This window comes from Erythrolamprus reginae, chromosome 2 (assembly GCF_031021105.1).
Source record: "Erythrolamprus reginae isolate rEryReg1 chromosome 2, rEryReg1.hap1, whole genome shotgun sequence".
In the NCBI taxonomy this organism is placed as follows: domain Eukaryota; kingdom Metazoa; phylum Chordata; class Lepidosauria; order Squamata; family Dipsadidae; genus Erythrolamprus; species Erythrolamprus reginae.
The window spans coordinates 275,675,596-275,703,538 of record NC_091951.1 but is presented as its reverse complement, the minus strand read 5'-3'; the positions used below and the strand labels follow the sequence as shown (position 1 = coordinate 275,703,538).

The 27,943-nt window shown below is 37.4% G+C and overlaps 1 protein-coding gene across 4 annotated transcripts in view; it reads right to left on the bottom strand.

Annotated features, from left to right (window-relative positions):
- The window catches only part of PCSK5 (proprotein convertase subtilisin/kexin type 5), a 226,586-nt gene that overhangs the window by 74,711 nt on the left and 123,932 nt on the right, over window positions 1–27,943 (bottom strand). For all 4 annotated transcript variants that reach the window (XM_070742701.1, XM_070742702.1, XM_070742704.1 and 1 more), the window contains exons 10-16: window positions 20,542–20,645; window positions 13,894–14,011; window positions 12,710–12,919; window positions 10,783–10,919; window positions 3,644–3,787; window positions 2,817–2,919; window positions 195–388 (exon numbers count right to left, since the gene is read on the bottom strand). In XM_070742701.1, the coding sequence (XP_070598802.1) occupies window positions 195–388; window positions 2,817–2,919; window positions 3,644–3,787; window positions 10,783–10,919; window positions 12,710–12,919; window positions 13,894–14,011; window positions 20,542–20,645 (1,010 nt within the window). The remainder of the gene's footprint in view (window positions 1–194; window positions 389–2,816; window positions 2,920–3,643; window positions 3,788–10,782; window positions 10,920–12,709; window positions 12,920–13,893; window positions 14,012–20,541; window positions 20,646–27,943) is intronic.

Sequence of the window (27,943 nt, the reverse complement as noted above, 5' to 3'; positions counted from 1 at the left end):
TTATGTATTTATTTGATTTAATTTCCAAGGCTGTCCAGTCAATGATTTGGTATATAATTCTAAAGTTCTGATTAAAATTTCACAGAGTTCAAACTGAAATGAACAGCAGTATATTGAATGTACCGCATATAAGAATTTAATTTTATAATTCTTTCCAATGTTATAACAAATGAATAATGTAAAAAAAATCTTACTGTTATCCAGGTAAAACCCTTCTGGGCAGGAGGTAATACAATTTCTAGACTCTTCATTGATAAAGTAGCCAGGTTTACAGGTGTTACATTGATCGCTATGACTTCCAAAACATGTTTCACAGTTGGGTGAACACTTTTTACAACGTTTCTTGTCTGCGCTATAGTGACCAGGTGGACAGTTGGGAACACAGATTCTTTATTGTAAAAAACAACAACAATAAAAGACAGAGATGGCATTGAGCTGGACAGAATTAATCAGTTAACAAATAATTTTGTTTGGATAACAAAAGCAGAACAATGGTTTCCTGATAGTAGAGCCAGATACAATATAAATCAAACACTTCTTTTTGTCTAAACAAATGCACCTCAATACACTTCCAATCTTAATTGGATAGAGCGCTACAACTGTAAATATATAATATTTAAGATAAAGGTTGTATTTTAGATGAGCGGGATTTATGAAAATTAAGATGCAAATTTTTTAGTAAATGTATCATTGATCCAAAAGCACATCCTCCATGACAAAGTTTCAAATATTTCTAACCTTGTTGAACTCTTTCCCATTCTGTATTCCAATGTTCAAATTATTTTTTTTAAGAGGTATAAAGTAGAATTACATAAATATATGGATAGAGAAAAATTATTCCAAAGAATGTAGTCCAGTAGTGGGTTCTAAAACACTTTACTACCGGTCCATGTGTGCACTCATGCACATGAGCGATGCTTCTGAGCATGAGCAGAAGCATCCTGGACAGGTGGGCGGAACATCTCTCTGCAGGTGCTACAGGTCCTTAGAACCACATTGAACTGGGTGTAGCGCATTGATGATGTAGTCCCATGACAGAAAGATATGTTACAATCAAAGGAAAAAGACAAAACGCAGAATCATTTTGATGGAAATAAAATGTTGTAGAAGTGGGTGAAGAGTGGTAAATAAGGAACTTCCAAATGAGCAAATAGATTTGAAAATAAGCGATGAAATGATTTGGTATGAAACTAAGAGGGAATGCTGGAGGGAGCATTTTACAGATTTGTATGGGAATGAAAGTGATATGTCAAAATGTCACTGTACAGGATAAAACATAAAAATGAACTAATAAATAAGTAAGAATGCTAAGAAATAATAAGGCTGCTGTGTAGATGATGTAATTGTTAACATATGTAGTTTTCTAATGGAATCACCACAAAATGTGATTAATATGGGAGTGAAGATGACATCTGTGTCTGACAATTGGAAAAATATTATCGTGATTTCCCTGCACAAAGGGAAAGGCAGAAAAACTGGATGCAAAGTCTCTAGGGAATTTATGCCTATAAAGGTCATTGGCAGAATTCTGGCACTGATTTGTAAAGTCAGAGGGCTACAGTGATATATAGTGAATGCTATCTTAACTCATGCTTTTAATATCTTTGGCTTACTATTTCTTCCTTCCTTTGTGTGCTCTCCATAACACTGCTTATCTGAGATGAGAATAGCATGTATGTATATACGTACGTATGCCAGATTGTAATGCATGTATTTTCATATAACAGATAGTGATGTCAATGTGTCATTTAGACAGGCTTTCAAAATTCTGCTGTTATTTCCTACAGCAACAAAGCAGCATTTCTAGAAATCCTGAATGTTTCTTTCTTGATTGGGCCTACCTCAAAAGGTGACATCATTCTTGAAAATTTCTCCAAGTTTCTTTCTGTCCTATCTTATTTTAAACAAAACCTAGGTGGGGTTATTTTGATTTTCTTTCTTATGTCTGGACTATATAACCTCTTGTCCAAGTTCTTCCGTGAAAGCTCATTCATACTTTCCCAAAGGTCAGTTCTAAATTCCTCTACAATAACATATCAGGAAAGACTTAATGAACTCAATCTGTATAGTCTGGAGGACAGAAGGAAAAGGGGGGACATGATCGAAACATTTAAATATCTTAAAGGGTTAAATAAGGTTCAGGAGGGAAGTGTTTTTAATAGGAAAGTGAACACAAGAACAAGGGGACACAATCTGAAGTTAGTTGGGGGAAAGATCAAAAGCAACGTGAGAAAATATTATTTCACTGAAAGAATAGTACATCCTTGGAACAAACTTCCAGCAGACGTGGTTGGTAAATCCACAGTAACTGAATTTAAACATGCCTGGGATAAACATATATCATTGTAAGATAAAATACAGGAAATAGTATGAGGGCAGACTAGATGGACCATGAAGTCTTTTTCTGCCGTCAGTCTTCTATGTTTCTATATATTTAACCCCTGTATTCCAACTTCAGCAACAATTCATAGTATAGCAGTGATTTTTAAAAAGTGGTTTTATGATCAGTTCTCACATTTATAACTTGGCAGAAGTTAAGCAAAAGATATCCAAAGTAAGATTGTAAGCACAGCTGCTGATTCACTTAGCAACTGCTTCACTTACCAACCAAGTTCACAGGATCAATTAAGATAGCTAAACAAGGACTACCTATAGTCTCCTGAAAATGTAATGTTTTATACTATGCTAAATGGGATAATCCTAGAATGAAGCCATCTTGGTATGATCTAATAAAAATTTTCTAAATAGGAATTCTGACTAGTTTCACACTGGCTTATTGCATGCATATTGTATGAGGAGTAATAACTATTTCATACCGTGTATTGTTTTTAGATTTATAGTAATAGTGTAGGCAGTCATTGCAATGGTCTGGCCCTGGTCCACCACATCCAACTTTACTGCACTCTGCATTGCAGGGACCTTTGAAAAAAGGCAAACAATCTTTGTAATTTTGTTTTTATAGAAATTACTTCAAGTCCATTTCATAACAGATAGCTTGAGTTCCATGACACAACTAATTTGGAAGTTGAAAAAAACTCAAAACTGAATCTCTCTCTCTCTCTCTCTCTCTCTCTCTCTTATGAGACAGAGAGACAAACAGGCAGTGAGACAGAGACAGACAGAAATTTAAACAAGAAGGTAAAAGCTAGCACAAACCAATAGAAAGGAAAAAGTAAAAGTAAAAAAAAACTATAAGAAAGGAAAAAATACTGTGTTTTCCCGAAAATAAGACAGGATCTTATTTTATTTTCACCCCTGAAATATAGCCTTGGCCTTATTACCGGGGGGGGGGGGGGGGTATTATTTTGGAGTTGCAATAGGCAGTGAACCTGATTGGTGTTATTATGGGTAATAATAATATTCAATATTATTAATATAATATCATGTATTATTTTGGGGGAAACTCAGTAGTTGAAGGAAAAGAGGAAAAAAAAGAAAATATATAGTAGCTTGTAAAATAATCTTCATAGCAATTATAAATGCAAATATTCAAAATATCTATAAGAATGTAAGTTATAAGAAAAAGTATTGAACAGAGTTCAAGGTTTCTAGAGACTGGTTTTCTGGCTTGGTTGAAGAAATTGATAAAGAGCAAGAAAAAAAGCTTGTTAATATTAATGGTTATATTTATAAGAAATGTTACCTGAATAGTCATCTATTTCATAATCTTCCGTAGGGTCTTCAATTGCACTCATGCGTACTCTATCGCCTTTAAAGAAATCATTTCTTGGGGAGTAAGGCTGAATGGATGTCCCATAAAGTACTAAGGACCATTCTTTTAATTTACCTAGATGAATCATATTGGGAAGACATGAAATTTCCTGAGAAGTGCATTCTCTTTGATATTTATGGTAGCATGTTTCAAAGAACTGTCAACTTTACCTGCTGCTGTTGAAACTATCTGGCTCAGCACATAAGGGATGAACTGCCCAATGAAGAAGAGAAGAAACACTCTACACACTGTTGCAATTGGGGCAGCTCTTTCTCCCTCTTCATACAACCTATTGAGATGAACTGCCCTGTGAGGACGTGCAGGAGAATCAACTGTTCTGGAAGTGGTAGGGTCATCTGGATCTCCCTACAAAGGATTTGCTACATCTATGTTTGCTAGTTATCTCTTTCCTCGTATTCCTTTTCTCCCTCTGCCTTGTGTTTTTAGATGTTAAGCCTAAAATGTTTCATTATTCTGCATGGAGTAGTTAACATTGTTGCAAATATAATGAAAGCAAGGGAAGCAGTGACTATGGGCCCATAAGTACAGGCAAGCTCAGGGATGAAATGCTCCTGGTTCGCTCATGTCTGCTGGTTATCAGAGACACAGTCGCAAAGGCAGTGTGAGGTTCCACCCACACACCCAGACACTGCCATTTGGGTTCTTTTACCCTCTGCACATGCACAGAATGCTTTGAGCATGTGCAGAGAGTAAACCCCTTTCGCTGTCTTTGCAACTGGCTCTCCAATGACTTACAGGCACAAGTGAACCGGGAATATTTTACCCCTGGGTGGGCTAGATTTAGATTACCACCCCTTCCTTGTTTCTCAATTTTAATACCTAACCTGATGGCATAGATTAAAGAGCTTTAGTTCGTTCACCACTGGGGTCCAGTTCTGTTTCGGGACCCCGAGAGCTATATAAGATGTATAAATGTGCATGAACATGCTTAAAAACGTATTAATACAAAACATTACATTTTCTTTCCTTGTGTCTCTACAAACCTTCCAATATGAATTTGCAATTTTAGTATTAGGAGGAAGACAGTGAGTTTTGAAATATTGTAATAAATAAAACATTATAATAAAATATCACACTTATTCAAATAGCTTATTTAAAATTATTTTTATTATTTATCTATGGAGCAGGAAAGATGGATATATTAAAAGACCAAAGTTTCCTTCAGTTGATATCAACTCCTGGTGATTATATAGGTACATTATGTAGTTTTTTTGGCAATAGAATGGTTTGTCACAGCTTTATTCTTACATTTTTGTTTTTTATTTTTGCTTACTCAGTCTAGTTTTCTGCCCTAGTCTTCCTGGCAACTTCCTATGCATGTACTTATTAGATTCAATCTCCTTAGCATTTTCAAAATAAGCACAAGTTGTCTAGGCCCTAACATGGCATATGAGAATATGCAACACATTTAAATTACATTGCTGCTTACGCTCAGTCTTTCTAACTCCACAAATTATTATTAACATAATTTCCAGGGAGAGATTTCCTTTAGTGTGAATGTGTTAGAGATGATAAGATATGAGAAAACTGTAGTAAAGGCATAATACTTCATACAACTACACCACTTCATTGTTATGTAGTAATTCAGATGACTGAAATACATTATTCCATAGGGAGACTTTCATATTTCATCAGTTACAATGCTGTTCAAAGCAAACAACGCATTCATTTGCAAATGATAAAATGCTGAACAAATAACAATACCAGATCAAATGATGAATGTATATTTGTGAATTGGATCCCAACCATTTAAAGAATATACTTAACTTTACAGAAAATATGAAAAATGAGATGATCCAGAGGGTAAAATTATTGGTGACTATAATTCTGTAATTTTGGGCATGAGAAAAAGATATTTCTTTCCATATTTTTAGCACCAGGAATTCCTGTGCAGCCAATCAATATTGCAATCGATAGCTTAATATCAGTGAAGAGTTAATAAACAAATATTCACTTCTATTAATATCAGCAACCTGCACAAAATAACTATAGCAGTACAATACAATCAGCCCTTTGAGGTAGTGCAGACAGTGCAGACAAGAAGAATAAACCATTAATATCGGCACTGTCATTATAAGGTAGTAATAGCAATAGCACTTAGACTTATATACAACTTCATGATGTTTTATAACCCTTTCTAGGCAATTTACAAAGTCAGCATGTTGCACCCAGCAATCTGGATCCTCATTTCGCTGATCTCAGAAGGATGAAAGGTTGAATCAACCTTGAGCCAGTGACACTCAAAATGTCAAACTTCTGGCAGTCAGCAGTGAGCAGAAGTAGCCTGAAGTACTGTATTCTAACTATTACACCACTATGGCTCCTATAACAGAAATGTGCAAGTCTAAAAGCCATTCTCCCGTGTTTTATTTTACTTTCCAGAAAAGTAGAGAAGGTCCCTTTTGAGACATTCTCACATCCCTTTTCCTTCTGTAGATTAAGATAACTTTTATATCATCTAGTCCAGTGGTCCCCAACCCTTTGGGCACTAGTTCCATGGAGAAAGGTTTTTCTGCATACCAGAGGGTTTGTGGTTTTGCATGCTGCCTGCATCCTATGGATGGGACTTGCTTGCGTGCATGGCTGATTGCTGGCATGCCATGATGCTGATTCATGGACCAGGAGTTGAAGACCCCTGGTCCACTCTCTGTCTCTTCCTGATATTTCCCAGTCATTCCCACATACTTCAAATCCTGAATACAGAACCTTTTGTTCTATCAATCTTTAATTGCTAAAGTGCTATTGCTAACATATTGTAAGCTACCCTGAGTCTAAGGAGAAGGACGGCATAAAAATATTGAATAAACAAACAAACAAAAAATAAAAATAAAAATACTAGTGGCAAATAATACAGACTGTTCCAGGAGCAATTTGGGGTTGTTTGAAGCATCCCATTTCTATTTAATATCTCTCAACCATTGGGTGGGTCTGTCTGCTGTCACAGAGTTTTTAATGATGATTTTGTGTTTGTGAGTTGCCCATGTATTTGAATTTAAGGTACAAAACTATATAAAATATTATAGATGAATAAATGAACTGTTCTCATATGATTGTATGGCTAGCCTATATTACAAACAACTGACAGGATAATGCTGGCATCCTCATTGTTTTTGCTCTCTAATCCTCAGAAGCCCTTCATGGCATTGGACCAGAATATCCAGGGCCGCCATCAGGAATTTTGGGGCCCCATACAGCCTAAGTGTCTGGCCCCCCCCGGCCATTTTAAAACTACTGCCCCCCAAATCCGGTGCCATGCCCACCATGGCCACACACCATGGGCAAGCCCTCCCCCGGCCCTCTGAGGTCAAACACAGCCCTGATGTGGCCCTCAATGAAATTGAGTTTGACACCCCTGGCCTAGAGGCTAAATCCTATGAACAAGGGCTAAGAGAATGAGTATGTTTAACTCAATAAATAGAAAACTGAGGGGGAATATAATAGTAGTTTCCCAATCCTTAAAGGGCTGCCACAGAGCAGATGGCATCTATTTATTCTCCATGCCACCTGAAGGTAGTACAAGAAGCAATGGGCGGAACCTCACCAAGAAGAAATGCAATCTGGAAATAAAGGAAAAACTTGGGACTGGGCGACATAGAAAAAATAAATAAATAAATAAATAAATAAATCCCTTCTTTTTTATTAAAAAAAATTAATAGAAACATAGAAACATAGAAGACTGATGGCAGAAAAAGACCTCATGGTCCATCTAGTCTGCCCTTATACTATTTCCTGTATTTTATCTTAGGATGGATATATGTTTATCCCAGGCATGTTTAAATTCAGATACTGTGGATTTACCAACCACGTCTGCTGGAAGTTTGTTCCAAGCATCTACTACTCTTTCAGTGAAATAATGTTTTCTCAGGTTGCTTTTGATCTTTCCCCCAACTAACTTCAGATTGTGTCCCCTTGTCCTTGTGTTCACTTTCCTATTAAAAACACTTCTCTCCTGGACCTTATTTAACCCTTTAACATATTTAAATGTTTCGATCATGTCCCCACTTTTCCTTCTGTCCTCCAGACTATACAGATTGAGTTCATGAAGTCTTTCCTGATACGTTTTATGCTTAAGACCTTCCACCATTCTTGTAGCCCGTCTTTGGACCCGTTCAATTTTGTCAATAATAATTTTAAAAAACCAAAATCCATTACTATTAAAACTAAAACAACCAGCAAAACTATTAATAAAAACAGGTGAGGGCTGGATTTTTTTCTCTGTTATTATTTAAGTGCTTTTACCATATGCTTTAAATCAAGAATCACTTCTCTCTCTGTTTCTCTCTCTTTTCTGTCATTCTCTGCCTCAATCATTTTCTCATTTCTCTTTTTTTCTCTCCTTTTTTCTATCATATCTCTCTCGCTTCCTTCCACTCTTCTCTCTCTCTCTTTCTTCCTCTCTTTCACTCTCTTCCTTCCTCTCTCATCTCTTTCTTTCTTTCTATTTCTCTTTCTTTCTTTCTCTTTCTCTCACTCCCTTCCTCTCTCATCTCTTTCTTTCTTTCTCTATCTTTCTTTCTTCCTCTCTCTTCCTCTCTTCCTTCCTCTCTCATCTCTTTCTTTCTTTCCTTCTCTCTCTCTCTTTCTCTATCTTGCTTCCTTCCTCTCTCTCACTCTCTTCCTTCCTCTCTCATTTCTCTCTCTCTTTCTATCTCTCTATCTCTCTTTCTCTATCTTGCTTTCTTCCCCTCTCTCTCTTTCTTTCTTTCTCTCTCTCTCTTTCTCTCTATCTTGTTCTGTCATGGCTCTCACTCTCTCTCGTTCTCCGGAGGCTGGCGAATTACTTTCAATTGTAATTTTCAATTACAATCAACCCTTCTTCCTTTCCCCCCTCCCTCTTTTCCTTTCCTTCCTTCCCCTCCCCTTTCTCCTTCTTTCCCTTCTTCCTTCATTCCAACCAACCTATCTCTTCTTCCTGTTTCCTTCTCCTCCCTCTTCCCCTTCCTTCCCCTCCGTCTTTCCCTTCCTTCCCTCCCTATTTTTCCTTCCTTCCTTCCCTTCTGTGTCCTCCTGGCCCTCTCTTCCCCTCCCCTCTCTTTTCCCGACGAGGGCAGCCCGTAGAGTCACACCCATCCTGGGCCGAGTTACAAGAGCTGCAGCCGGGCGGGGAGCGCCCCACTCGCTTCGTTCCCGCCGCAGGGCTCAGTCGGGAGCCCGCTGGTCAGGGCTCGGTCGCCGCCACCAGGAATCCAGGAAACCGGGGTCAGGGGACGGCGCCTGGAATGTCGGGCGCGTGGATTGACGCGCGCTCTCTCCACCCCCCTGCTGCCCGGAAAATTCAAAGTAAGAAAAACCTTCGCTCTTACTTTGAATGCTCCGGGCAGGATAGCAGGGAGATGGAGAGAGCGCGGTGGCCCCCGCTGTGAGAATGCCTGCAGGGAAGAGAGGCGGAGCGGACGGGCGGGCGAGGGCAGCGGCGAGTAGCCACGGGGGTGCGAGGGGGCTAGAGGCACGGGGGAGGCGGGGGCGGCCGCGGCTTCATGCGCGCCTTGGAAAAGGGTGCACGGGGGCCTTTTGGGGGACGCTGGCGCACGCGTGCGAAGCCTACAACTTGCGAGTCGTTCCCAAATGGATTTTTTTACACAGAAGGCTGCTTAGGAAAGAAACAAAATTTAACACAAGCGCAAGTTGCAACTGCCACCCCAAAGGGGCTCCTACCTTCGCCGCACGCTCTGGGACTGGAGGACCGCGCTGCCTAAGGCTCCGTCGGGGCTTCTTCGAGTCCTGCCTCGCGAGGGCCAGAGGGCCCGCCTTTTTCGTTGGTGAGGCAGGCAGCCGGCAAGAGAGGCGACGGCGGGCAAAACCGGGGGCCCCTCATGGCCGGGCCCGGTACACCCTATCGGCGGCCCTGAGAATATCTCCGAGACCGCCTTCTGCTGCACGAATCCCAGCGACCGATTAGGTCCCACAGAGTCGACCTTCTCCGGGTCCTGTCAACTAAACAATGTCGGTTGGCGGGCCCCAGGGGAAGAGCCTTCTCTGTGGCGGCCCTGACTCTCTGGAACCAGATTAGAACTGCCCCTACCCTCCTTGCCTTTCGTAAACTCCTCAAAACCCACCTTTGCCATCAGGCATGGGGGAATTGAGATATCTCCCCTGGGCCTATATAATTTATGTATGGTATGTTTGTAGGTATGTCTGCTTAAAAATGGGGTTTTCTTAACTACTTTAAATTTTAAATTGTAAATTATTAGATTTGTTATGAATTGTTTTATTATGTTGTGAGCCGTCCCGAGTCTACGGAAAGGGGCGGCATACAAATCTAATAAATAAATAAAATAAAATAAAATAAATAAATAAATAAATTTGACGTCTTCGCTTTTGCTAAAGTGAAATGCTGATCTCAAGAATTGCATTCCAACCAAAACTCATTAAATCCCGCAAGCAATTTTACTCTCTACAGTGCCCAAAAGGAAGATATGGGAAATCAAACCTTCCCCAGGCTTTTCTTATTACTCTTCTCTGATGCAGAAGAGAATGAAGAGGTTGACAAAAAAAAATATCTTACCATCATTCTTCTGCTAATTTTTTTCTAAGCAAAGCAGAGAGAGTTTCAAACAGCATTTGCTGTAACATGAATCTCAGGTTCTAGAAGTGACGCAAGGTAAGATTTCTCTCCTAGGTTCCCAGCAATCTCAATTTTACTACAGCTGAAATAATCAGCTATCTAATGAGATTACATCATAGAAACACATAATTCTGAAACTGCTTTATAAATGACTCATAATCCTCTAGTTGAAGTGGTTAGTTAAATCTCTGTGAAAAAGCATTTAATAGGTCAGAATTGGAGGTTAATACTTCTTCTGCCATCTCCACACCTGGAGTTATCACCCAATCTTCCCAGCAGATGTCATGGCTAAGTATGTAAAAGTCATTTGTTGATTAATACTAGGGTTCCCTAGGTGTTGATGCTAGGAGACTTTGATATATAGCAAAAGATTTTTTCAGTTTTTGAGTCTAAACAATATTTTATCTTTATAAATCAACTCAGCAACTACACCATGCTATATTACATTAAATATATAAAAGGTATACTGCATATGTGTTCATACCTGGAGTCTTTACATTTCTTAGTTGAGATGGAGTATCATAGATTTCTAAAATCCAGTCACCAGCTGCTTTTTCACCCCAGCAGTGAGTTGTCATGAACTCCCAGTTTTTAAAACCTTCCATTGAATGGTCAAATAACCTTTTAAAGAAAAGCACAACAATGTATGTATAAACACAGAAGGAAAATATATTTATTAAAAAATTCATTCGATGCATTTGGTTAGAATCTATATGGGTTTGTGTCAGGCTCCAATATCTTCAAGGAAAGAATATAGAGATGCTTCATAAGTATTCTAGGAATGCTACATTTTGGAACCACTAACTATGAACCTACTTTTATATGAGTATAAATGCTCATATAAATTGCACAAATATTCTGTTATTAAATCTAACAACAATCAAGCATAAACATTTAAAAAGTTTAGAAGTTTGTGAATATGAGTGACATTATTCATATGGTCTGACATGATTTTATTTTAATATATCTAACCTACATGTGTCATAATTGTGAAATAAGAAAGTGAACATTAATTTGTAGTTATTATTGCCAAACTATTAATCATATCCTTCTATAGAATATTAAACTGGACAAATGGGAGCATACAGTTTATTTCAAGCTTAAGAGAGGTCAACCATTAATAGTATTTAGAGGTGTGAACTCTTGGGAATTTCAGGCTTATTGATGAGATTGGGAAATGGAATTAACTGAATGTCAATTCAGTTCCTTAGAACTGCCAATAAAACTGCCTAAATGCACTTGACTGATGTCATGCTGGCAGAACCTTCACTCTTTTATAATGGGCAGCACAATGTTGCACAGCATTTATTATAATCATCACTTTTACAAATAACATGAGAGGGCCCACAAGTGGCAAGTAATTAAGCAAACAGCCACAAAGAACACTATTTTTATACTTATTTTTTAAAATAAAATATGAAACCAACATTCTCCATTGAATTAACAATTTACCTCTACTCAACTGTTGCTTGTAAATGCTACCGATAAAATTTAATTCAAAGCATAGTTACATTTTCAAAACCCCAACATTTGATATTCTGCTAATAATGAAACGACAATCTGCTTGCTTTAGAAAACTATGTTGGCAATACAATTAGTCCCAAACTTGGGGCAGTCCAAACTATCCTTGTATCTATTTGGGGGCTCTCTAGATTAGCATATTCACTAGAGGAATTCAGGAGGAAAGAACCAATAAACAAAAGAGGGTTCTATGTTCTATTTACAGAATAGCCAGTTTTAATCTAAAGTGCTTTAAATAAAGAAATATATAATAGAAAGACTTCCTTATCTTTCTTATAACAACCAAAATTGTTTATCATAATTCTTGAATCTGATAATAATTATATTATATACAACGCTACATATACAGCGCTACATTCCAGGCACACTTTCAACAGAAAACATGTTCAGGGATCAACTAGTATGATCTTTTTAAAGGATGCTTTTCCCCCCAACCCTGTTATGACCAGAATATACTCCTGAATGAAATATCCTTTTTTGAGCATCAGGACAAAAATTCAAGACAAAAAATACCACAAATGCAATTCAGATAGACCAGACTATATTTTGTACAGTATATTTTGTATAGTATCAGACAGACCAGAGTATATTTTGGCTTGGCACCATCCTTTTTTCAGAAGAACAGTGAGAAGATTCATTAAGATTTATTTCTTCCTCCAGTTGTTTCTCTTTTGTAATTTGCAGTTATCATTCCCAGTATCAGACTAAAACTACTGCAGAAGATTTCAGTTATTCTTGCCTCTGCTAATGCTCATGACAAAATTTGAGATTTTCACTTGATGTGTTCATTAACTCAGAGTGGTTCCTCAATTTATCTTTTTTAAATGTTCATAATTTTTAAGTGCACACAATTTGGAAATTGAGCTTCCATAAAACTAGAAGTTAAGTACCTGTTAGACAATAGCTGAGATCTTGTTCCAGAAGGAGAAGTTAAATAAATTGCCAGATCACCTCTTCGAGGATGCGTAATAGTGATTCTTACCACCACATGTTCCAGATATATTACATGGTGATTGGCATTGTCTGCACATCCCGTGGCTTTGTATATTGAACGAACGCCATTATCTGGTCCATTACGAATATTATCTGGTCGTATTGTTCTGTTTGAAAAAAACACGCCAAATTGAATATCCAGGATACATATAATAAATTTATATCTAAAACATTTCTGAAATACATCTAGTCCTCAACCTACAACCTACAACCATTCGCGAGCAAAATATAGAGTTACAACGGCACTGAAAAAAATGACTAACCAATTTTGATGTTTATAACCATTGTAGCATCCCAGGGTCACATGATCAAAATTTGGGTGCTTGGCAACTGGCATATATTTACAATTGATGCAATAACTCAGGATCATGTGATCACCATTTGTAACCTTTCCAACTGGTTTACGACAAGCAAAGTCAATTGGGAAAAGCCAAATTTGCTTACATGGCATGATTCCTTTAAATATTGCAGTGATTAACAATTATGGCAAAAAAGATTTTAAAATAGGGCCGAACTCATTTGGTGAATCTACTGAAGCATATGAACCTGTTATTGGAACTGTTAATTGTTACTCCCTTGAAAGGTGGCACAAATAATGTAAGGCTCCCTTACATTGTCTGAGTATGCATAGATTTATCATGCATAAAGTACAGTAGTACCTCTAGATACGAGCTGCTCCACATGCGATTATTCCAAGTTACGAGCCACGACGCGAGCAAAATTTCTGTTCGACACCCGAGCTCAAATTCGGGATACGAGCCGAGCTTCCGCTAGGTGGTGCAAGAATCTCCTTGCTTCCAGTTATCTCGGAGCGAACAACAAATTCTAAAGGCATTCGTTCGAGATGCGAGTTGATCGACTTACGAGCTCGGGTCTGGAACGAATTAAACTCGTATGTCGAGGTACCACTGTATACCCAAACAGCATGCATTGAGCATTATTTGCATTAAGCTTTTTGTTCAGCAAAGGAGCAAAGAAGATCCTGTTTAACAACTAGCTTATAAAAACATTAATGTAAAAAAATTAACCACCATTCACAGCCTCAGTAAATATATTGACCAATATCTTTAACAAATATTACTTGATTTGTCGATCTGTGTTCTCAATGCAGACATGCTGTGGAGGGACTGTTGTCCACTTTTCTGCTTCTACCACCATGGCTTCAGCATCCATCAGTCCAAATCCATATAAGTGGCTAACTACAAAACATAAAGCATTATTATAATCTTAGAGTAGTTATTTTCATTTTTGTACAACACAAATATATATACTCTATTTAATAACTTTTCCTCAAAAACACTTTGTTTCATAATATCACATGTATTCTGTCTTCTTAAAATTGCCAGTTAGAGCTGCAATAATTGGTCTGATAATATCAATTATTAATGTAGGTTTTGGGTTTAATGTTTACATATATGATCAATTTATCCCCCCCCCCCCCATATGATTTTGCAATCAGGACAAAGATAATGAAAGAACCAGTATCAGTTTAATGGAATATGGAGAAAACTGTAGGAAATGAGATAAATAAAGAATGAAAAAAGGTAGTGGGAAATACTTGTTGGTGAAATGTATGAGTTATAATTCCCACCAGCCTGACCTGTGTCTTGTTGGCTTTATCCAATGACATGTAATTTAGCAAAACCAGTTAATAATTTGTCAAAGCATTAAATAAGAAATAAGAGTTACATCTTTAATAACCATTATTAATCAATGATATACAAATATCATGATTCAGACTAAAGTCTTGTATCCAAAGCAGGATAAATTATGGGTTTAAAAGAATATTCCATTAACAATTTACATTGTAAGATTTCAGAATACAACTGTGACTCCTTTCCATGTAAATAAATTGCAATACTTTTGAGAATTTGTATCTATAAATTTGATGGATTATTTGGAGAAATACTGTACACATTATTTTTTTAAAGTAATGTGTATTATTCCCATTAAAAAAGCCAAAATCTGTTCACATAGTGGAAAAAAAATTCATTTTTTCCTTCTTGAGAAAAGATTATAATTCAATATTATAATTTCTAGTTTAATTTGCCATGAATGACACTACTCTTAATGTTTCAAACTGGTTTGGGTGATGAATATAATGAGTAGGAGTCCGATGTACCCTGTCATTAAAAAAAATGTACACCTAATATACATTTAAACATAATCCCTCCTCAATCCAATTCAAGGACCATCACACTGAGCAGTTATTAAAGTTTCCATATGGAAATGTTCCAGACAGCTGATGGATGGCTGTCTGAAATACATTGTACTTTAAAGTTTCTGAACAAATGGATTGGTCCAAGCAGCTGCCAGAATCAAGACAAGCCCATCATTTTAACAGACTAAATAATAACAATTGTGGAGAAACATTACAGGGTTGCTAAAACTAGCTGACCGTTTGCATTTTGAAGGAAAAAATCCCATCAATTCAATCTCAGTTATCCCTTTATGTGTGTGTAAATTAAAGCTATGAGTGTTATTTCAACTGATATTAACTAATCCTAGTACCTCTTGAAGTTATTATGCCATGTCTTGGAAATGACTTTTAAGTAATATTTAACATTGTAATTTTCATATTTCTGCCTGAAAAACATAGCTGTTGGGCATACTATTTTTTAAAATGCCTGTGTGTTGTTGACTGGATAGGTTGCACATGATTTTCACAGCCTGAGAGCTGAAGAGAAGTGTCAAGAACAGAATTGTGAATTGTACACCACCTTTGTGGATCTCACTAAGATTTTTGACACTGTCAGTTGTGAAGGCCTTAGCGCATCATGTCAAAATTTGGGTGCCCTGATAAATTCATCCTGATGGTATGTCAGTTTCACAATGGTATGATGGCCTGTGTGCTGGACAATGGAGAAGCTTCAGAGGCCTTTTCCATTACAAATGGCATCAAGCAAGGTTGCATGCTGGCACCGAACTTGTTCAGCATAGTGTTTTCAGCCATGCTGTCGGATGCTTTCCAGAACAGTTCCTTGGGAGGTAGCCTGAGATACAGGATTGATGGGAAACTGTTTAACCTATGAAGACTCCAGGCTGTCACCAAGATAAAAGAGACTGTGCTACGTGACCTCCTATTTGCTGATGACTGTGCCCTGAATACTGGATCAGAGCAGGAAATGCAAACCAGTGTGGAAGATTTTGCAGCAGCATACGACAACTTTGATCTCCTTATCAACATAAAGAAGACTAACATGATGCACTAGCCAGCTTCGAAAGCCAAATACCAAGAGCCCACCATCACAGTAAAGGGACAAAAGCTACAAGCAGTGGACCAATTTACATACCTTGGCAGCACCTTTTCCCGTGCAATGACAATTGACATTGAGGTCAATTGCAGAATTGCCAGGGGAAGCTCTGCCTTTGGCAGACTCAAAGTCTAATGAGCAGTAGTGCTAACTACCTACAGGGGACATGCTAGGCAACTGAACCACTTCCACATGACCTGCCTCCATAGAATTCTGAGGATCCGGTGGCAGGATAAGGTGCATGACACTGAGGTCCTGTCCAGAGCAGGCTTGCCATCACTTCCCACCTGGCTGATGAAATCCCAAACATGCTGGGCAGGCCATGTTGCTAGGATGCCAAACCATCGCATCCCTAAACAGCTCTTCTATGGTGTGCTGTATAAAGGAAAGCAATCACACGGGGGATAAAGGAAGTGATACTTACCTAATGTGCTGCTCAGACACTATACTTTTCCACCCAAACAAAAAAAAATAAATTAGAGGGAACATTGTAGTGTTCTAAGACCTACAGAGGTGAAAACCTAAATGGGGCAAAATTCCCTATAATATATTATTCCCTATAACAGCGATATCTGCTGGCAAATAAGCCGTTGCTCTAGCTCAGCTCCAATGTGCATGTGTGTGCTGGCCAGCTGTTTTATGGCTTGCACAGAGGCTCTGGGAGGGCATTTTTGACTTTCAGAGAGCCTCCAAGGGATGTGGGAGGGCATTTTTACCCTCCTCCAGCTGCAGGGAAGCCTTTGGAGCCTGGGGAGGGCGAAATACGAGCCTATTGGGCTCACTAGAAGTTGGAAACAGGCCATTCCTGGCCTTCAGAGAGCCTCTGAGGGGCGGGGAGGGGGGTAAGCTCCTTAAAACCCACCTCTGTCATCAGGCATGGGAGAACAGAGATATTTCCTCCCCCTAGGCTTATAAAATTTATGCATGGTATGTCTTTGTGTATGATTGGTTTCTTAAATAAGTTTTTTTAAAAAAAATTAACGTAAACATTAGATTTGTTCCTATTGTTTTAATATTGTTGTTAACCGCCCCGAGTCTACGGAGAGGGGCAGCATACAAATCTAATAAACAAACAAACATTTTATCTATTATCTCTGTGATTTTTTAAATTTCTAAACTAATATCCTCACAATCCTGCCATTCGGCTGTTTGTTTATATCCTGTGAAGAAAAAAACTCATTGTTCTCCATTCTGTTTTTAAATATTGCAATTTATTTGGTAAAAGTATGTAGGATAGTATTATAGCTTTAGCCAGTAAATGGCTAAGATTGCAGCCAAGTTAGTTTTAGAAAACTGCTTGGCTTGTTTTGCTCATACACCTTATTATGATACTGTCAGTGAAGAAATATGTTCCAGCCATAAAGAGAATTATAGTACATTTCCAAAGGGATTCAGTCTGAATGGTGTAATTCATTCTATGAAAAACAGGTCTTTAATTATTATTTTTGGCTGCAGCTGGGGACAATAGTGAAATATTACACTAAATAATGCCACGTGCAATAGTAAAATAGAGTTCTATTTTTGCCAGAAGCAGTATAGTGTGCCCATATATACTCCCCGCATCAAATTAAACATTGGAGGTTGTTATTTAATCTAAATCATTTGCTTTTACTTCATCCAAAACTAACAAGAGGTTGAAAAGGAGTTAGAGTTTTATTGAAACCATTTGCTCAGTTTTCATTGCCAAAATAATTGACTTAAAACTATTCACTTTAATTAGGTTAAAGTTGATTTTTAGTTCCATAGTGAATAGGGATTATTTTGTTCTTTCCCCCCTCTTTTTATAATTTAGTATGAGGTAGTGTATAACCACATACATGTACATATATTGCACTATATGGAATACTAACTTGCAACTGCCACAAAATGCAGTGGGATAGATTTCATTAATAATTACAATCATGACAGAAAATAAGATGGGTGGAACTAAACAAGGAGAGAAGTAACTTAGAACTAAGGAGAAATTTCCTGACAATTAGAACAATTAATCACTGGAACAGCTTGCCTCCAGAGGTTATGAATGCTCCAACATTGTAAGTTTTTAAGAAGATGTTGGATAACCATTTGTCTGAAGTAGTGTAGGGTTTTCTGCCTAAGCAGGGGGTTGGACTAGAAAAAGTCCAAGGTCCCTTGTTGTTGTTATTTTCATTGTTGTTATTAAATATTTTCTAAATATTGGTTTAAAGGACTCACCTCCTAGGTGTTTTGTTATATTCATGCACTGGATAACATTCCAAGCAATATGGCACAATATTATTTATAAATAATATCCCAGTAATATTTATCAATTTTCCCCACTATCTTATGTACTATTTGGTTTTGATAAGTTGAACACATATTCTCAAAGAAAAGTAGCAAATAAATTAAGCTGCATAAATAATAAACCAGCATTCAATTATTTTAACAATTTTTTTTGCAATTATTGTAGCATTTAGAATCATAGCCAGTATATACTGTTATTTTGGCACTGCAATTAGAAATATTTGATAGCTAATATACTCCTTGAGAAAAAGTGGAATATAAATTAAATAATTAAATAATAAAACAATGATTAACATACAGCAAATGATTTTTCAGTTTATGCTATCACAAATATAATAAATTTTTAAATACATAAGAACAACATAAAAGATTAAAAAAATTAAACTTCAAACTGAAAATTATGGCTTAGAATTTGTTTTACATTCTAAGTGGGCACCTGCATTTATACTCTGTATGTCATGAATCTTTTTCTTATAAGCATTACATTTAAATCAGTATAATTCATTTAATGGATATATATGAGGTTCAAACGTCACACTATTTTAAACAACTGATTTATGTGAAAATTTTTAGAAACATCTTAAAAAAAGATATTGTAATATTGCAGGTACTATTTGAAAACCTAAAATTTACATTCAGAAATAATATTGTCAGTACCTAAGCAAGGAATACTCCGTTTTAATTTTGCTTAATATCTCACTTTTTCAGATGACATGTTCCTTTATCTTTATGTCAGTTCACTTGCATATTTATTCAGTGTTATCATGTATTCTAGTTTCCATAATATATTCATATTCATATTCATAATATTTTATTATATAATCATTTTTCAAGATGTTTCTCCAAATGCATAATTTATGTATTCCTTAATACATATATTTTTGTTAATATTATTCTCTCTCTATATATATACATTTAAGTACACCATTTATTTAATAGTGAATTTTATCAAATAATATCAATGTATACATTGTAGTATGCTTCTCTTAGAAGTCAGAAAATACATATTGTTCGAATTTATATTATTTATTTATTTATTTATTTATTTATTTATTTATTTATTTATTTATTTATTTATTTATTTATTTATTTATTTATTTATTAGATTTGTATGCCGCCCCTCTCCGCAGACTCGGGGCGGCTCACAACAATAATACGAACAATATATCACAAATTTAATATAAAAAAGTCTCTAAAAAACCCCTTATTTAAAAACAAACATACACACAAACATACCATGCATAAATTATATAGGCCAGGGGGAGATGTCTCAGTTCCCCCATGCCTGACGGCAGAGGTGGGTTTTAAGAAGTTTACAAAAGGCAAGGAGGGTGGGAGCAATCCTAATCTCTGGGGGGAGCTGGTTCCAGAGGGTCGGGGCTGCCACAGAGAAGGCTCTTTCCCTGGGTCCTGCCAGATGACATTGTTTAGTCAACGGGACACGGAGAAGGCCAACTCTGTGGGACCTAATTGGTCGCTGGGATTCGTGCGGCAGAAGGCAATCCCAGAGATATTCTGGTCCGATGCCATGAAGGGCTTTATAGGTCATAACCAACACTTTGAATTGTGACCGGAAACTGATCGGTAACCAATGCAGACTGTGGAGTGTTGGTGTAACATGGGCATACCTACAGAAGCCCATGATTGCTCTCGCAGCTGCATTCTGCACGATCTGAACTTTCCGAACACTTTTCAAAGGTAGCCCCATGTAGAAAGCGTTACAGTAGTCGAACCTCGAGGTGATGAGGGCATGAGTGACTGTAAGCAGTGACTCCCAGTCCAGATAGGGCCTCAACTGGTGCACCAGGCGAACCTGGGCAAACGCCCCTCTCGCCAGAACTAAAAGATGTTTCTCTAATGTAAGCTATTTAACTATGAATGCTATATAACTAGCAGATTTCTCCAATCAATCCATATAAGAGGTAGCTGGGAATCATTTTTACTTTCAAGAATAATATTTTCTTTGTGATGATGATTCGATGATTCCTTATTTTATCTAAAACACAGTTATATGCAAGAGGCATAATTCTTGGTCTTGCAACCTCATTTACTTTATTAGTGTAAATAAAAAGAAGCTGCATGAACTATATCTGGTAGAAAAACACTTGAGATTAAGACGTAAAGGGAAAAATATTAAGGGAAATTTAGAAATAAGGAAATACTAGCGAATATTGAATAAGGCTTGAAATGTTGACTCTGAATTGACAACTTACCCTTGTAACCAGCTCCATTGGTTTTCCAGTCATTGGCAATTAGATGTCCAGCCCCTGAAGTCCTTACAATAATATGTTGAATATCCCTCCATGTTAGTAAACGACTAGAAAAAGACAATAAAAATGTGATTTCTTAAAGGAAAGAAGTATAGATGCAGTTATCTAAAAGAGAGAAAAATGTCAAAAATGTTCAGAGCAAGAATAAATTATGGGTTAAACTAATACTTTTTCATAATTAATATTTGGAAGGAAATGTTTTAACAAACAAACAAAACTATTTCATTTGCATGAAAAAAATAGGTAATACCATAGTTAATTTTGTGATATTTAAACAACAGTTTTTGCACATGTATGTATATTGGCACATGAGCTTGTCAGTGTGGCTATGTTTTGCCATGACACTTGGAAAGAGAGACTGAATCAGAGTTTCTCTGAGCTTGCTTGTTTTATTGCAGACGTTTCATTACCCAAACTAGGTAACATCATCAATGCACTGATAATCTTATCTAATTTGGGCAATGAAATATCTTCAAAACAAGCAGGCTCAGAAAGCACTAGTCATTCCATATTTCAACGCTGAACTACAAATATTCTCCTTTATTGGAGACTGCATCACCTCTATGCTAAGCTGCAAATAGATTGTGTTGGATATGTTCATACCAGGGGCGAGCTACCATTCCCAGCCCTACCGGACTGGGTTGGGAGCGTGCACCCCCCCTGCATGCCCCTGCCCCTACGTGCTCGCGCCCCCACACCCTGCATGCACACAGCCCCATGCTGGTTCAGCAGCTGCGCATACGCCAATGCCTAATGTCGCAAGAGGATTAGATTTCTGGGTTTTTTCCATGTCTGCACATGCCTAGAAATGAAAAAAAACCCCAGAAATAGCCTTAAAAAGGTTAAGTGGCCACTTGCTGCTGCCGTTCGCTCTGCTCGCCACCATTCGCCCCCCCCACCTGTGCACCTGTCATGGCGGCTCCCTGCCGCCTTATATCCTGCCCACCCCAGTGCCTCTCGCGGCTGTAGTAGCCTACGGCCGCCGACTGCCTTTTCCCCTATCCGTTATCCATGCCTTTTGCGGCAGAGGCTCCCCACCACCACCCACTCCCATCCACTGTGCCACGCTGTAAGCAGCCCACCTGGTCCTTACCTTGCCTGCAGGGGCGCCGCAGGCATGGTGCAGCCGGAGATGGGCAGCAGCCGGAATGGCGCATGGGCGTCTTTCTGGCAGCAAAAATTGCCAGCTTCTTTGCTTCCGTGCATGTACGGAAGCAAAAAAGCTGGTATTTTTTACTGGAATTGCTCTATCTGCTCGTGCATGGGCCTACGAGCTCCGCTTTCCCCAGATGAACGATCATTCTGGGCGTTCCGGCTGGAGCCCACCCCTGGTTCATACCCAGGCCATGGTCTAGTAATTTTGGCAACACTGAGAAAAAAACATTAAAAATCTCCTTGTAGGTTATGCTTAAATCATTATTTCATGCTTGGCTTGCAAGGACCGGATGATACAGCATGGTTTAAGATCAAGAGATCTTGTTGGAGGGAGGAAAGCAATGGAAAGATATCCAACCCAGATTCTGACCCTTGTGCTGGTAGAGATTCCAAAATTTGCTAGATTTGGGGAAAGAGTATCTCCACACATTTTATTTATTTAAATTTATATGCCTGCCAATCTCAGTGACTATGGGTAGTATACAAAGATTAAAAACCCAACAGTTAAAAACAAATGTTACCATGATCTCCAACCTAAATGTTACCTTACAATTATAAAATGATATCAATCACAGAGCAAAGATGTAAGATTTGGGGGCTTTGTGCATATGCCTCAGCTTGTGAAGAAACACCTCCTAGCAACCAGTAGCAAACAAGATCATTCCAAACAATTTATGACTCATATTGTTAGAAGTATAACATGGACATTGAATCTGCCCTTTGCCGTTAGTTGTTTTTTTATTTTCTTTCAAATTATTTATCGATTTGTTATTTTTAATCATTTTTATATTTTATTCATTTTTTAATTTTTAATTTTTATTGGCTGAGGAACATGTTTCTCTCAAGCATTAAACTCAGATACTGAAGAAGTTCTTATTGTTCTAAGCATATTGTGTTCTTATTTTTCTAAGTATCTTATGTTCTATTTGTTCTAAGAACATTATGTTCTATTATGTGAATATGTTCTAAGAATATTGTTAATATTCTTCTGAAGGTGAAAGACATATTTTTGCTGCTTGCCACGAGCATTTGTGCTCTAGCACTAAAATTAAGCATAAGAATGGAAAAAATCCAATTTATATTAAAATTCATAGATGGAATTAAATTCCACTTAATTACATAGCATCATCTACATACTTGCTTGTGTAATCTGTTGATTCTGTTTTGTGCCTATTCATGTATAAATGCTTTCAGGGTCGCAGTTATAGAAATAATAGTGTAATATTTTTAACAGTTTGAATTCAAATAATAAGGAAGTTGTCTTCTCTAACAAGATAAAACCATGCAGAGAAATAAAAACAAGAAAAAGCAAGTCTGACCATATATATCTGTGCAATGTCAATTTATATATCCTTGCAGTAAACAAGCAACATGAATGCCAAAAGCCTTCAATTTGGTTTTAAGACTTAATCAGCAAAGGACTACAGCATATCAAATTTATGTCTGCCTAGCACAAACATTCTGCTGCACAATTCTTTGATATACACTGTATGTTTCCTAATTCTTTCTTCTTTAATTCGGCTACTGTATATATTCAGTTTGCACAGCCAATGTATGAAAATACTTTTCTAGCAGAGATTGTTTGCTAAACCAGTGATATAGCCAGGAGATTAAGAGTAAGAAAACTCAGTTTAATGATGCAAAACAGATGTGTTCAGTATTATGCAGACTTTGTACTCTGTACCTTTAGAAAAGAAGGAAAGAAAATCTTGGCTATAAAAATCTGGGAATCATATCTGGAAGTATATCGTTGAGACACAGAATGGCAGTTGGGGCCTGCCACAAGGTTATTATTATTATTTATTAGATTTGTATGCCGCCCCTCTCCGCAAACTCGGGGCGGCTCACAACAATGATAAATCTAATAATTAGAATCTAAAATAACAATGGTACATTTAAAAAATCTAAAAAGCAAGGAACCCCAATATATAAAAATAAATACATACAGTCATATCATGCACAAAAAACTACATTGGCAGGAGGAGATGTCTCAGTTCCCCCACGCTTGATGACAGAGGTGGGTTTTAAGGAGTTTACGAAAGGCAAGGAGGGTAGGGGCAGTTCTAATCTCTAGAGGGAGCTGATTCCAGAGGGTCGGAGCTGCCACAGAGAGGGCTCTTTCCCTGGGTCCTGCCAGACGACATTATTTAGTCGACGGGACCCGGAGAAGACCAACTCTGTAGGACCTAACTGGCCGCTGGGATTCGTGCGGCAGAAGGCGGTCTCGCAGATATCCTGGTCCGGTGCCATGAAGTTGCCCTGAACTCAAATAATAAGGATAACTCTCAAACTTTTTCTCTGATGCATTTTATAGGGTTCAACTGGATTATATTTAAGAACAAACTAGCCACATAATCCCTGAGAATTTATGGGGAATATAGCACAGAAATTTCTATTGCATTTAATTTTTATTTTAAAGCTGTATATTTATAGTTCCACTTCTTCAATATTCATGTGACAAAAACCTATCTGCTTGTACTTTGCTTTACTGTCACTAGGAGACACTGTAATGCCTATTAATCTACATACATAAATGTCATATTTTAATAATTGTTCCTAAATTTAATTAACAGGAATATCTTGAGAAAAACTTCCAGTATTAACTAATTTCTGTAACTTATAGCATTCTTCCAACTTCTAGTTAATGCTGTATTTCTTAATCCAATACTCAATAACTTTTCTGGGTTTTGCCTATTTTGCATAGAAAAAAGCAATGCAGGAATAAATTATAATTTTTGTTATAAAATTATAAATTTAAAAATATCAAAATGTTGATATACATTCCCCCCCAGTCCTGTTATAGTCTCCACATCTATCATTAAAAAAAAAAAAACAAGGTAAAAATTCTAAAACACCATTATTTAAAATTATCAATGACTTCAGAAAATCTCTGTCAGGCTACATGTTGAATTGATACCCTAAGCAGGGGTCCCCAAACCTGGAAACTTTAAGACTTGTGGACTTCAACTCCCAGAATTCTCCAGCCAGCTATGGGAGTTGAAGTTCACAAATCTTAAAATTGCCAACTTTGAAGACCTCTGCCCTAAAGCATGGGCATTCAACCAAATTAAACATGCTGGTTGGAGAATCTTCTCTGATTAACATTTTTTTCATTAAACAGCATAAGCTTTCATGTGTAATACTACACATGAATTATAATTATAGTATTATAATACTATAATACTAACACAGTAGTACCACTACTTAAGAATTTAATTTGTTCTGTGACCAGGTTCTTAAGTAGAAAAGTTTGTAAGAAGAAGCAATTTTTCCCATAGGAATCAATGTAAAAGCAAATAATGTGTGCAAACCCATTAGGAAAGAAATAAAAGCTTGGAATTTCAGTGGGAGGAGGAGAAGGAAGAGGAGGAGGACAGTTGCTGCCAAAGGAAGAAGGTGGTGTGGGGAATCAAAAAAATCCAATACGTTTGGCTTAAAAAAAAAGAGGGACTCTGAAGAGGCGAGGAGGAGCATGGGCCTCCCACACACCGGGCTCGAGACTGCTTCCCATACACTGCACCAGAGAGAGAAACCCAGGCGGGCGAGAGGGGGGAACCTCCCGTTCCTTTTCACCAAAAAGGCTGCTGTTGCTGCTACCTGCTTCCTTCCCATGCTGAAGGGCTCCCCTCTCCTCTCGCTCACTTGCTTTGTAGTCAGTGCCTTTCCTTCATTGTGGTGACCCCTCGGTTTGGCTGAAACTCAGTTGATCCGGCTGGAGCAAAGCACCTCCTTTTGCCCAGACATTATGGGAGGCAACCACGCACCGGGTGTATGGGAGGCAGCGTGAGGGAGTCACCACAGCGAAGTGGCTTATTCCCTCTCTAAGTGCCCAGAGAAAGGAAAATGCTCTGTTCACTCTGGGCTGTCCAGAGCGAAGGGAACGTTTTTTATCTTGAGGCGCTGGCAGAGTTTTATTCCCTCTCCAAGCACCCAGAGAAAGGAAACTGCTTCATTCACTCTGGACTGCCAAAGCCTCCTTAAGCGCCAACGAAAGGCTCCTCTGGCATCCCAGAAAAGCCCAAGATGGCCGGGATCAAAAGAGGAATGGTAGAAAATTGGCCGGGCCTTCGTGCCGCTCTCAAATTTCCTGGGAAATTTTTCTGGGATGGGTTCTTAAGTAGAAAATGGTTCTTAAGAAGAGGCAAAAGAATCTTGAACACCTGGTTCTTATCTAGAAAAGTTCTTAAGCAGAGGCGTTCTTAGGTAGAGGTACCACCGTATTTCACTTTGTCACACACACAGTAGCTAGATTGATGTAGAATTTACTTTGGTGAAGAAGGAGGGCAAAGGTTGCGGAAATTTTAGGAACAATTTTTTTTAAATGACATTTAAAACCTGCTGGTCTTTCAAACTCTATTTTTGGGAATATAATTACAGAACATTAAAAGTCTGTTGGAATTTCAGCCATTCAGAATTGTACCAAACACAGTCAAAGCTCCTACCATTCTCAGGACTTTAATGTAATTTACAATCTTTCCTATCTGTGAACTGTTCTGACATACCTTCACTGACTTTTCTTATTATAATATTAGTTAGTTGAGGTACCTATCTAATTTTGGCTGAATCTGAAAAAGTAAAGCAGGCCCAGTAGTATTTGGATTTGGAGAATCTCCAAACTGGGAAGCTGAAAAACCATAATGGAAGGCAATGGCAAATTATTTCTATACCATTTTCAAGAAAGCTGCCTAGTGACATCCACGTAGTGATTAGCACTTTTATTTGACTGCAGTTTTGTTTGTTTAAAGTAGAGTTCGAAAAACGTATCAAAATTGTTTTTTTGTCTGAATGAGTCACCAACTAAGCACTCATTAATTTTAATTGACAACTTGAATCTCCCAAAGGATAATTATTACCCCATTGCTAAACCTTTTCAATGTTGAAAAATGTATTTAATGCTGTACCCAATGTTAAGTAGAAAATTGGCTACATTTCAAAAACAAAACAACCTGCTTACAAGAACCCACAAAGGACTATCTTACTATATTTGGACTATGCTAGTCAGATAAATTAGAATATAATTTAGAATGTAAAGGGATAGCTCCCATGAATATGAACCTAATAAACATAAGGCTTATCTTCCACATAGCAATCATAGTTTCTTTCATACTCCAAAAGTAAATTTGAAGTAGGAAAAGAAAACATATAATTATTAGACTGAAAAAAAAATCAGAATTACTAATTAGTCTATAATTATCATTAGTAAATGCACTTTTCTACTGAAACTAATGGCAAAACTTCAATTGTTTATCATATTTGCTACTTATTTGGAATATTTTAAAGAATGATTTAATTTTAACTCAATTATATCTGCATGTATAATCCTGTAGTTATATTTGATTATAGGAAAATAGGGCTTGTTTATATTGGTGTATTAAAGAAGATAGAAACTAAAACAAACTAGTATAAAATGAGAGAAGAAGAAGAAGAGGAGGCGGAAGAGGAGAAGTAGGAGGTGGTGGTGGTAGTGGAGGAGGAGGATCAAAGAAAAAACTAAAAGTGCAATTAAGGAAAAGAGTAAAAGAAAACAAATACCAAGAAGTATCTTCCAATGTTCTTTATAGCAATTATAAGTACAATTATATATTTAACTCTTACTCTATAGTTACAACAGCACTGGGTTGTTCCTGGTTCAGACCAGTTCTTAGAACTGGTAGCGTTAATAATGGGAGACTCCATCTACCCACCCAAGATACTTTGCCCATGTGCAGAAATGTCACGCACACTTGCGCGTATGCGAACCGGTGACAAAATTATTTGGAACCCACCACTGACTTACAATGTAACTCTGTAATTTCTATAATCTGTTCTGTCCAATTATCAAAACCATAGATCATATGATCATTTTTTTCTGTTTCACAAAAAAAAGATCATAACAGGTTTCCAGTAATCAACACATGTAGATATTGTCTTTTCATTCAAAGAAGTCAATTTAGCCCTCTCAGAATTTCTATCATCTTAAGTAAACATTCTTTGACTATGGGTAGTGACAAAACTTCCCATCTTTATGCATACAATTTGGGAATTCTTGCAGTAGTCATCATGTAGAAAAACAAAATTCTACCTGTCTAAAGTCCCCCCCCCAATTGTTCGACCCCTCCCAAAAAGCCTCTGGTTTCAATTTCATATGTTTAAAACCTTTTGGATCACTGTATGTAATAGAATCCAAAATTTTCTAGCTTTTTTACATGTC